This window comes from Hylobates moloch, unplaced genomic scaffold (genome assembly GCF_009828535.3).
Source record: "Hylobates moloch isolate HMO894 unplaced genomic scaffold, HMol_V3 SCAFFOLD_17, whole genome shotgun sequence".
NCBI classification, from domain to species: Eukaryota; Metazoa; Chordata; class Mammalia; order Primates; family Hylobatidae; genus Hylobates; species Hylobates moloch.
In genome coordinates this window covers 7,137,252-7,149,784 of record NW_026652292.1, presented here as the reverse complement: position 1 = coordinate 7,149,784, position 12,533 = coordinate 7,137,252, and the positions used below count along the sequence as shown (strand labels likewise).

At 37.9% G+C, this 12,533-nt stretch overlaps 1 protein-coding gene across 10 annotated transcripts in view; it reads right to left on the bottom strand.

Moving 5' to 3' along the window:
- MTRR (5-methyltetrahydrofolate-homocysteine methyltransferase reductase) overlaps positions 1–12,533 on the bottom strand; it is a 69,970-nt gene that overhangs the window by 28,871 nt on the left and 28,566 nt on the right. For all 10 annotated transcript variants that reach the window (XR_009210672.1, XR_009210673.1, XR_009210671.1 and 7 more), the window contains 6 exons: positions 10,796–10,918; positions 8,430–8,583; positions 7,584–7,672; positions 5,000–5,180; positions 2,893–2,935; positions 1,377–1,563 (listed from right to left, as the gene is read on the bottom strand). Coding sequence is in view for 2 of the 10 variants with exons in the window: in XM_032135927.2 (XP_031991818.2) it covers positions 1,377–1,563; positions 2,893–2,935; positions 5,000–5,180; positions 7,584–7,672; positions 8,430–8,583; positions 10,796–10,918 (777 nt within the window). In the remaining 8 variants the exon portion in view is untranslated. The remainder of the gene's footprint in view (positions 1–1,376; positions 1,564–2,892; positions 2,936–4,999; positions 5,181–7,583; positions 7,673–8,429; positions 8,584–10,795; positions 10,919–12,533) is intronic.

Sequence of the window (12,533 nt, the reverse complement as noted above, 5' to 3'; positions counted from 1 at the left end):
GTAGGGCAGGACATGTGATAGGTCTTGCAAAAGTCAACATTCTGTATAATTTGTAATAAAACACAACACAGGGAATTTCAGATAGTTTTAAATTATAACCTTCATATCTGTACCTCTACTGCATATAGATTGGATAGTCAATAAAATCTGTTAAAATGAGGAAAGAAGGAGGAAGAGAGGGAGGGAGGAAAGGAGGAGTAGGTGAAAGGCACCCATGCTTAGTGTTTACGATACATGATGGACACACATTGTTTTTAATGTTCTGGAGATCATCTGCTATCTTTATACAATCACCAAGTGACATATACTTGTGTATCAGTACTATAATATTTCTTCCCAAAAAAGAAAGTTCCTAAAAGGTCCCTAATATTTTGAGGTATAATGAATATACGATGTATAGTGAACACAGTAAAGCATCTCTCTGTTCCAGCAGATTGGAAAAATACCAAGTTAAAGGGCAATTTCAAGCAGCAATCATCCCTTATCCTCTCAAGTATATCCCAGGAAGTCCTAATTCCTCCTATTGAGGTATATGAACCTCTCAACTCTAATAACTTAAAGAAACCAAACTTATCCTAAGACAACACTCCAAGTGAATCACTGATCTCTTCATTACCATGAAGAAAGAGGACTTCATGATAAAGCCTGAAATGTTGCTTTATTTCAACCATTCTTGTGGACAACTTTAAATTGTTCCCTACACACGTTTGGTCTCGAAATTCTGCTGAGTGCCATATCAAAACATAAAAAGATGTCACTAAGTCCAGGTGTAAAGTATCCACAATCTGTTGAGAAAATCACATAACCTTTTACTCCTAGGTGTTGTAAAAGTATTTTGCCATATGTCTTCTCAATAATGGCACAAATTCAGATGTCAGACAAAACAGATAACAAAAGGAGAGAAACAGGGATGCAGGAATCCTACTAGCCAAAATTGGACAATATAAAATTAATCTTTAGTTGCCCTCAGACTCCCAATGTAAAAGTACTTATTTGAGGGGCAGTATACATCTTAAACATAAAATGAGATGTCTCTCATCACCCCCCTTAAATACTTCCTAGACTCTTCTCCACCCCTCCCCAGGCCAATGTACCAAGAATATTAACATAAAAGGTCTTCTTTTCCATGAATAGGATAAGCAAAGACCGTACTATATAAAATTCATGCTTTACACATTCAGAAAATACACACACTAGTTAAAGAGTACATGGAAGTAAACAGTTTTCTGCTCTTGCAATAGAGATTTTAAAATTCAAGAACAGCATAAATTTTCTTATGATAGTCATGAATGATGTGGGCAAGACAACATTGTTTTTTTCTAATCAAGCAAAGAGTATGAGTTAACAATGCTGAGGTTAAGGTACTTATTTCTTACCTTAGAAGTCAGGGCTTTCCTGCTGTCTTCACAGGATGCATATGTGTTTGGCTGAAGAAATGAAGCAACCAACAAGGCCAGCCAGCCTGTACACACTCCCTTCCGCAGAACCTCTGTTGTGGCAGTAGACAGAAATTCCACAACGCTGAAGACAAAATGGAGCTTCCCTGGGTGAAATAAACTTGAGCTGCAAAGATACACAGACAAGTTTTGAACTCGGTATCAGTACTACTACACATATGGGTCAAACCAATCCTTTTTCTATTCAGTTTAGAAATATTTCCTTAAAGGCTCTAATCTACCTTCCAAATCCTCATAAAGGAAAGCTATTATCATGTAATTAAAAACTGCCCCCAACCTTCACACTCTCACACCCTGCATTTTGTGTTATTCAAGAAAGTTTCCAATTTTATTTGCATGCACTAGGACTAGATGAGATTTATAAAAGCTAATATGCCCTAAGGATCTTCATGTAAAGGATTCATTCACTCAATATTTACTATAAAGATGTTTTACCATGTGAAGAAATGGGGATAAATTCTAATAAATATCCATAAATTATCTACTGGTAAGATCACAAAACTTGAAAGGGACTGAAGTATATACACTCAGAAAAGAGAAAACTAAAAATTCAAAGTAAAAACATCTTTAAAAGACATCCCTACAAAAGCAGATTTCTTTTCACATTACAAGGTAAATAATGCGAAAGAACTTGAGTTCATTCTTAATTCCTTTTTTAACCAAAATCGTGCACCTTCTTGTATTATTATTACTGAAAGGCAAAACAGAGAGCCAGATGGGAAAACGGTAGAGGCTGTGCAATGGAACGAAGGCCAGAGGGAGAATCCTATAAGCCAGTGCTCATCAAATGCTTTATTTGATTTTTTTGAGACGGGGTCTCACTCTGTTGCCCAGGCTCCAGTGCAGTGGCATGATCTTGGCTCTCACTGCAAGTTCCGCCTCCTGGGTTCACGCCACTCTCCCGCCTCAGCCTCCCAAGTAGCTGGGACTACAGGCGCCCGCCACCATGCCCGGCTAATTTTGTTTTTGTATTTTTAGTAGAGACGGGGTTTCACAGTGTTAGCCAGGATGGTCTTGATCTCCTGACCCTGTGATCCGCCCGCCTCGGCCTCCCAAAGTGCTGGGATTAGAGGTGTGAGCCACCGCGTCCGGACTCATCAAATGTTTTATAGTGGAACTTTTCTGTCTCCCCTGCCTTCCGCTGCCACTCAGTGAAGGTGGCTGGGCACACCAACACAGGAAGCACGTGGAGGAGCCTGAGACTCCTGGGGAAACATGGTGCTGGGCCGTGGGAAGCCACCCAAGATGTTAAAATTCTATGAAGTCCCAGAGGACAGGAGCTCTGTGATTCTTCTGCTTTGTTATGCCTGGTAGTCTTCCATAAATCAGGTAAGTTTTCGCTGAATAAATTAGTAAACTCTAAGGATTTGGAAGCCTGAGTGTCCTAAGATTTTGGAGAAATGATGCTATATATTATGTGAATAAATATTAGTACCTTGCACACGAATATGGTCTGGGTTGGAGTTTAGGAAGATGTTCTAGAAACAAATAAAAACAAGCAATTATTAATTCACTACTACTGAAAACAACCTTACCTTAAAAAAAAAAAATCCATGCCTTATTTAGAATACTCAAAATAAATCATGTTCTAGTTTTAAATCATAGTTAAGAGCATGTATAAATTCTTTGTGTTCAAGTAAAATATTACTATTTTTTCTTTCAGCTCCTAAAGTTAAAAACCAGGTAAGATTCATTTTCTTACTCTTAAATCAGTATTTCTACCCAAATGCTAATTTTGAAAGCAAAGGCTCCTAGGAATGGGTCCATGAGTTGGCTTCAGAGGTGAGGAGCTCAACAAACCCTTACTAGGTATGTGCAGTTTTCTGCAGGGAGGTGTCCAGTTTTCAGATTTAAAATAAAGTCATGATCCCAAAAAGATTAAAGGCTCCTCTTTCAAGAATTACTGAAAATACTTAGGCTTGAAATATTTTCCACCTTACATTTAAAATAATTAAAGTGTTTGGTTTTTAAAAAATTACCAAAAAAATTCAGTGATTTCAAAATACATAGGTATTCTTTCAAAAGCAGAAATAATCTGTATTTGAATATTGAACTTCCATTAATAAACTTTGAAATGTTTTATGTTTTGGTATGTTTTATTTTTAGCAGTTACTTAATAGAAAATTTGAAAAGGTCTATGTTTAATGGCTTAGAGTTTTAAACATCAAAATAAGGTTTAGTAGGGTGTTCAACTTAATATTAAGCTTTAGATATTTTATTTTTTCTTAAGGAAATTAGAAAATAATGTAATTTTTTATAAGTCCCAATGACTTTAATTTTTTTATATAACTACATAATATGCGGTATTGTTACAAACATTCTAAAAGGTAACAAAAAATCTACGAAAAGAACTGAAATAAATTAGTATATGATAAGAGAACTTTCTAATACTACTTAGAACTCCCCCCCCGTGTTCTGTCATCCTAATTCTGCTGATGGTTCTCGAAGACTTCACTGGAGAGGGTGAGAGGGCCAGCCTGAGGACAGGATGGTGAGAAGAGCAGCCTCATTTGGCAACACGGTCTTACCATTTTGGGGAGGTCCTAAGCGGAAAGAACACTAAGAAAAAGGAGGAGAAATCAGGCCCTGACTTGCAAAGGAGGGTGCCTTTAATTGTACTGGGCATCGAAAAGGATCTTGCTGGCCTAAGAGTAAAAAGGACAATACACATTTTGGTGTCACCAAAGAAAAATGCAAATGTTAAAGGCATGACTACTTACCACTACGGGAAAGGAGATGACAAAATTACAAGCACAAGAAAGTAATAAAGGCTTTGAAGTCCTATAAAGCGCTTAGTCTTCACCCCTAGCAAGCATTTTCAATCCCTTCCTGAGAGCCACAGAGAGGTCCTGGGACATCAACTGCTCAGGGACAATGCTGAGGTCTCTTCTGTCAGACTATGAGGACTAGAAGAGTCATTCTGGGCAAAAAAATGGGTTACCTTTCATATGAAATGGGATAGTTCTCTGCCTGGCAGTACCATGAGTATGTCGACTTGCACTGGTATGACACAGTCCCCTTTTGCTCTTGAAGGACCCTCAATTTGGACTTGCTCAGATGGGGGCATTTCTGCATTCTGCACACAGCACAGACTGCATCAGCCTCTATCAATTAAATATGATGTTCATTAGCTTTGAAAAAGAAAATTTTACAGAAAGCTCACTTTTAGACATTTAGCTAAACAACCTTTCTGAAAAAACAGTTAAATTAGAAAAGATGCTCAATTCTGAGCCAAAAAAAGAGAATAACTGACTCTATTAAGAGAGAAAATGATAGCAACACTGCTGGGAGGGAAAAAAAGAAAACCAAAAGTTTCGAAGGGGAGTTCTGCGACTTCTGGAAGGGCACACAGATGTCACAGCACCCTGAAGACAAGATATAAGATGTTTACTTACCAATCACCAACATTCATTTAGATGTATTCTTTATGCATAGAATACAAAGGGTAAGACAATAACAGCAAATTTTCTTTACTACAGAAAGGTGGCCCGCCTATCTGCGCACGAACAGCCACCACGGTGCTTGTGAAAGCGATTACTCACCGAGCAGGAGACTGAGCGGTGGCTGGCAAGAAGGGAAAGCGAGGAGGAGATCCAACAAGCAGGCACAGGCATCTCGTACAAAGCGGCTATAATCGGCTGCCCCTTGTTTACTGCACAGCTCCTGTAGCCTGCGCTTTTCAGCACTGTCACTGGTATAGTCCACAAGGGCTCGCAAAAATGCCTACAAAAAGGAGCCCGCCTTAAATTATGACACAATTTGTGGGTAGAGCTATTAGAATATTCAGTTAAGTGTCTGCCTGGGGATGCACCCGATCACCCAAGAAAAAATGAGAAAGCCTCTAGGAGTTATTGTCAGGAGGAGGGAATTTACCATTTGCTTTAACGTTGACCTATTAGAAAAATTCCACAATATAAATAAATAAATAAAACTAATAAAATTCTGAATCTCAATTCTCAAAGTCTAAACTCCTGAACAACACATCAAACTTGCTAATAAGAATTTTTTATTTCACTGCAATTACAAGCTATTAATTACATGCATACATAGCTTATTTCTCAAGGGCTCTTTAGGAACAAAGCACTTCAGTAATTATCTGCATCAAATGTTATGTGAAATGCTAATGGGTACTGCTACTTTAAATTCCATGGCTCAAGATGATTGTGTCCTGGACTTCCTTAACAGGGAGGACAAAATCACCATTCCCAAAGGAGTCACAGGTTTCCAAAGGTTTGGCTGAAAAATCTGTCTAAAATACCCGGACACTAACAAATTACATGTGTTCCTCCAAGTGCCAAACTCAGTGCTGAACAAAAACAAAGACTCTGGAAACACTGCTGAATGGATGCCCAAAATCTCTGCATAGACTTTTGGCAAGATAATAAAAAATCTACCAATAACAGTTTGTAAATTCTAAAGCCAATACAATCTCCTAAATTAAAAGCTAAAACAGTGACAATTTTAAATCCTTTAACATACTTTTTTCACTTTAGAACTAGAAAAACTTTACGGTACTACAACAGGAAATACTGCACTGTTTTTGGAGAACAAGCTGACAAACCTGACAAACATCACTACAATTTAAAATGTGAATATTTTAAAAATAGCAATTCTACTCCAAAGAATTTGTTTTACAAATATACTTCAAGTAAGTGTTCAAAAATTAATACAGTACAAGAAAGTTTGCCTAGCTTTCTTTTTTAATAGTGAAAAAGCAAACATGACTCAATTGCCCATAATTACATCAAGAAATAATGGTGTATCCATAGTATCCATTAAAACTCTTTCCATCCTGAAATATACAGATTCTTGATTTAAGTTAAAAAGGCAAGTTATAGAACAGCACATATAATATGGAAGCCCATATTTTCCTCAGGAAAACAAAATTCAAGTGTTAACTCTGAGGGTTTGTTTATAAAATACTTTGGTTTCCTGGGTTATTTATTTCTGTATCCAGAATTTTTCCAATGAGCATACCATTTTTGAAAAAAACCCAGATATATATATATATATATATATACACACACACATACACACACATATACACACACAAACATATATATATATACACATACATACATACACACACACTTTACACAAATTTTAAAAGCGGTAGAGCGGAACCAAAATTGTGACTTAATCGGTAGGCTTTCATTACAGTAAATTAATTCTAAATTTACTCAAATTACATCTCGAGTTGATTACCAGGAAAGGAAGATGGAATATATATACACACACACATATATATATATATCAAATATATATTTAGAGAGAGCTGAGCCTCTCTCTAAAGCAGTTTACTCACCCAAGACTAGAAATGCAATAAACACATTAATAAAATGACACAAAAACCACATCGGGGAGATGGTGGCCTAATTACAACACTCTTTATGCTCACTGACAATACAAGTGTGGCAAGGCACATGTGAAAAATTTTATCCATTAATGGCCACTTCCGGGAACTGGTTAGAAGAAATCAGTTACAAGTAGTTTAAAAAAAAAAAAAAACAGTTCTTGGTACAATACTGACACCTAGTGGATTGTTCTACCTCCAAGTTCATCTAAAAATTGATTATTACCTACCAAAACCCTTCCATTTTTCCTGAAGCATTCTGTTACAGCAATAAATAATTATGTAGTATTACACAAAGGAGATCTTAGTAACTGTAGGAAGTGGCAAGTGGTGGTTGGGGGGAATCCTAAGCTCTCATTAGCTTTCTGTCACCAATTAAAGAAGCAGCAGCAATGTGTAGCTGGGTAACACAAGGTCAACTGCAGTCACCTCCATCACTGTGGAATGTGCTACATAGTTAATAACTAGTAAAAGTAAGACGAAGAAAAAGCCCTATTTAGACTATGAAAAAGCCCTATTTAGACTAAGAAAAAGCCCTATTTAAGCCCTCATTTCAATAGAAAACAAAAATTTAAATACAAATACAACATAAAAAGATCTGTCTGTGATAGTTACGATGATAGCACACACCTTTGGGAACTAATATTAAGAACATGCTATCAAGATTACATTTTTTAAGACTGCAAAGGGCAGATTCTAGATTTGTTTAATCAATCCTAAATAAAGCTAAGCATATTTTAAAATAGTTACCTGAAGAAGACAGAAAAAAATACCTTTTTAGGAATTGCTCGGATTTCAAGACACCAGGTAAAAATGAACTGGAGAGAACATCTCGCAGGTATATGCTGGGGTAAGGCAGCTCCTTTTCAGGTAAAGACGCGAAAGGGGTTCATGACATAGAAGATAAAGAATAAAATGTTTTACACACTCCCCAAAACAATTACTGTAGTACTTTACAGCCGCATCAAAGTGCAATATGACTTGTGGCAATGTTTATTCAGCCAAAAAAATTCCCCAAAATGAATACAGTGAAAAAAACTCCACCTTACAAAAAAATAAAAAGACTGTAAATTCAAGATAGGCCAAATAAAAGAAAGGAAAATTATTTAAAATTAAGGAACAAAAAGCTAAAAAGACAGCAGTACTCCATTAGCATTATTATTCTCAAAAAATCAATTTAGGACTACTTCAAGATTCTAAGTAAATAATATATTTATATTTTGAAAAATAAATAACTTCTCTTAATTATGGAAAAAGCAATTATTTTATATAATAAATAAGCAAAAACATACTATGAGAAGTAAACATAACAGGAAAAGAATTTTTAAAAATAACCTAGGCCAATGCTTCTCAAAAACTACATTTACACTCAGTTTTCATGTCCACAAATGTCCAATAATCAGAACATCCATTATCTTCTTATTCAGTGTAATTAACATGAAAGTTAAGAAACTAGCAATACCAGTGTATGCCTGTGTTCCCGGACCCTGATATGCAGCTGAGCCCCAGGCATCTGTGCGGCCATCACACAGGACCCTGAACCTTAGAGCCACATTCTCACCATCAGCTCCAGTCCACTGGCCCACAACACCCTAACGTCATAGCATCAGGGCTGTTACCTTTCTTCTTTGTGTCTGCCTTTATTTTCAAAAGGATGCAATGCTCTCTTTTATCTTCAAGCTGCAGTCTTTGGAGTAGGCTTTGTACCTCAGAATCACTGTTAGGGCAGATCACGCTGAAGGCATCTCCAGGCTGATAGGAAAAGTCTGTATTCTAGAGAAGAGCCAAAATGAAAAAAAAAAAAAAAAATACATTATATGTGTTACATAGTTTAAGCTCCAGGGTAACAAAAATATAGTTTTCAATATTATGATTTTAATGTATGAACTCAGAAAATAGAATTTCAAAAAAAAAACAACACAATTGTTTTAAAAAAATAAGCCCAACTAACCAAATAAACATACTTTCATTATTAGCAGTTACTATTAAAAAGAAATCTGGTAGTTATCCAGTGTTTTGCCTTTTATCATACTTAAAGAATGGAAGTCAGACCTTCCTTGTTCTCTACAAAGTAAGGTCCTATGGTGTTTTCAATAACCCATGTAAATACAAAAATCCCTCTTACAAAAACATACATGCACACACACATGAAAACATACGTTATGACCAAAAGAAACTAATTATGGTCAAATGCATTGGTTTTCAATTTTCTTCTCCTTAATTTACTCTTTTCCTTTAGGGGACAGGAAAGGGTACTTTATTTCCTTAAGTACAAAACATCGCACCATCTGGCTTGATATTGGTTGTGAGCAAACACGGGCTGAAAAAGCCACCACTTCCCAAGTCAAGTCTATTACTAGGCCCATTGCCTCTAAGCCCCAGAGTGACACAGATGCAGGCCAGGGCTCTGGGAAGGAGCCTCTCACAATGACACAAGCTCACATTTCTTGCCAGCAAGAGAGACAGACTGGACTCAGCACAGACCGACCCTTGCCTCTTTATGACAAAAATGTAAAATACCAGAATAAAAAATATTTTGGTGTACATAATATTAATATTTACGGATGCAAAACCATCTAGTTTTGACACACTGTATTTCTTTTTTTCTGTTAGGAAGTTCGATTAAATCTACACAGACAGCTTTAATGTGCCCTTGCTTTTCTGAAAGAACAACCCACTTAACCTCTCAAGACTTTCATAAAATAAAGGGTTGAGCTAAATGACTTTGAAGAGGTACTCAAACACTTGTTTTAGGATTATCAGTCAGTTTCTTAACCTAAGGTCAATGGATTCCAGCAGGGTGTGGAGGGTAGGAAGGGGGCCCATGGACGGGGTGCATAGAGGCACATCTCAGACTAAAACTGCATGTAAATGTTCCTATATACAGTTGGCCCTCCATATCCTCAGGTTCTCCATCCTCAGAATCAACCAAACCTGGATGGAAAATATTTGGGATGGAAAAAACAATAAAAAATAACAATAAAAATAACGTAAACTTAAAAATACAGTATAGCAACTACTTACGTTGTGTTAGATACTGTAAGTAATCTACAGATGACTTAACGTGTAGGGGAGGATGTGCACAGATTATATGCAAATACTATAACATTTTACATAAGGGACTTGAGCTTTGAAGATCTGGGTATCTGAAAGGGGTCCTGGGACAAATCCTTCGAAGATACTAAGGGACAAGTGTAATCATTTTTCGGGATTTTTTCCAGATTCTCAAGAAATCAAAACCACTGCTCTGAGGAATTAACCCTAACCTGCCTGTCTAGGTTCTATTTCTTTTCTTTTTTTAAAAAAATTGAGGCAGGGTCTCACTCTGTCACCCAGGCTGGAGTGTAGTGGCACAATTACAGCCCACTATAGTCTCAAGCAGTCCTCCCACCTCAGCCTCCCAAGTAGCTGGGACCACAGGTACACACCACCATGCCCAGCTACTTATTGTATTTTTTTGTAGAGACAAGGTCTTGCCATGTTACCCAGGAACTCCTGGGTTCAACTGACCGCCTTCAGCCTTCAGCCTCCCAAAGTGCTGGGATTGTAGGCGAGAGCCACCTCGCTTGACCTTAGGCTCTATTTCTAACTTCCTGGCTGACCTTAGTGGACAGCTTCCTTTCCTGGGCCTCTTATATATAAAATGCTGTTCGGATCCCATTATTCTTTCATGGCTTATTGAGTCAGCCAGCATCTTCCTCTCAGGCTGAATCTCCTCCAGCCATTCTTCCCTAGCCCTTCCCTGAAGTGGAAAGAAAATAGGTGTGAAAATAGAAGAGAGAAAAAAATGATGGGTCAGGAATAAAATGGCGAGATGTCCCGTCAGAGACCTCTCATTCTTCTGAGCATATATAACCAAGCACCACACAACTCAGCATATGTAACCAAGCACCACACAACTCAGCATATATAACCAAGCACCACACAACTCTTTCTGCACATCTTGACAATATTACTGCGCTGAGAAATAAATTTTGCAACTTACTGAAATGTCCAATTCTACCAGCAGAGTGGTTTTTATGGCATCATCTGTAGTAAGTTGAACCGCCTTTGAAATTGGAACTTGAAAAATTGGATCTGCTGAAGTCACAGATGCTTGGCTTTCCTCCTTGAGAAACAAATGTGACAAAATGTAAGTGCAATTTTCAATTATACCCTTCCTTCACTTAGTGACTATGCAAGATCCATAGGGGCTTACAAAACTTCCTGGCTACTTAGTATTCATTTCCGAGGTAAATGAGTGCAGACATATGGAGCTAGCTTTTCAGAAGAGAAGCTCAATTCTATGTCAAACTCTTTATCTATTAGACATTAGAATTTCTGAAATACACATAGAAAATACAAAATACTGGCATGTTCACGTAAAGATCTAGTAGTTTTCCTAATAAACTATGTAAAGGGAAACAGTATGCATGCAAATGTTTCAGAAAGGAGAGGAGATCTTAAAGAACGTGAAAGATGTTTAAGAATGCAACATGTGTGTGTAGATGGTCATAGAAATCCCCTAGTGTGGGGCAATGCTGTTCATATGGCTGCTGAAATATGGCTTGTGAAATATGGCTAGTGTCACTAAGAAACTGAATTCTTAATTTTAACAAATGTTCATTAATTTAAATTTAAGTAGCTATATGTAGCCAGCAGCTCCTGTACTGGACATAGTAGGTCTTGGAAAACTGCAAAAAATCCCAATTCTTTATAATACTCCCTACTCCTTTTCTACATTCCTATGTTTAAAAACAAAATATTTTAACAGTACTAGTCAATTAATTGTGGATAAGTGACTATATGGGAAAGCTGGGATGAAGGTCAGTTCTGGGTGTCTGGGAGCCATAATGTGGGGGTACTGAGATGTACCCCTAAGAAGACTGCCTTCTGCAAAGGCAATGGCCGTGCTGACATATGACTATCTCTGCCACCTGCAAGAACCACTTCAGCATTCTCAGGTCACACCTTGCCCCTGCCCACACCTCCTTTCAGAGGCAACCCATATCCAATGTCTCATCAAAGACTACAAAGGTCCAGCCTCCTCGTTCCAACTCAGGACAACTCTGAAGACCCACCAGCTCCAGAGAACCCTGTGGGATTGGCTGAGGCCTTTGCTGAGACTGCACAGCAGCTCAGCTTCTCACTGTGCCCAATCCTGCTTCCATCCCCCCATGCCCAAAGATGACGCTGTCTAGAGGATGCCCTAGAAACATCTCATTGTTTGACTCCTGGGAACCAGCCTGTGACAGTCAATGCCAGGGTAGCCTGGGAAAGATGCTAAAATGGAGTCTGGAGCTGGATCATCTGCCTGTTTGACAATGAGAACACCACACCAGTGAGAGAGCAGACAGACGGCACTGGCACACAGCAACAAGACAACCGTAAGTAGCAGGAAGAGCCAGTGGAAGCAAATGCATTACCTTGCAAGATCCATTAGGTGCTTGAGAACTATAGAGGAACAGTAGAAGAGAAGACTGGTGGGACTTTGGGGGCTACTGCTAAAATTCACTCACACTTGAAAAAAAATGCAAAAAGCTTAAATGATGAATCAACAATTAAGAACTAAGTAAAACTAAAGTACAACTAAGCCAGGGGACATCCTCAGGAGCTTAGAGAGACGCAGTCATCTCATGCAGCCCATGACAGTGAAGGCAGAGAAAGCCACGGACTAACTGGGAAAAAAATCTTGAATACCCAGATTCCCTTAAAAATCTTGACTACCCAGATTCCCTTAAAAA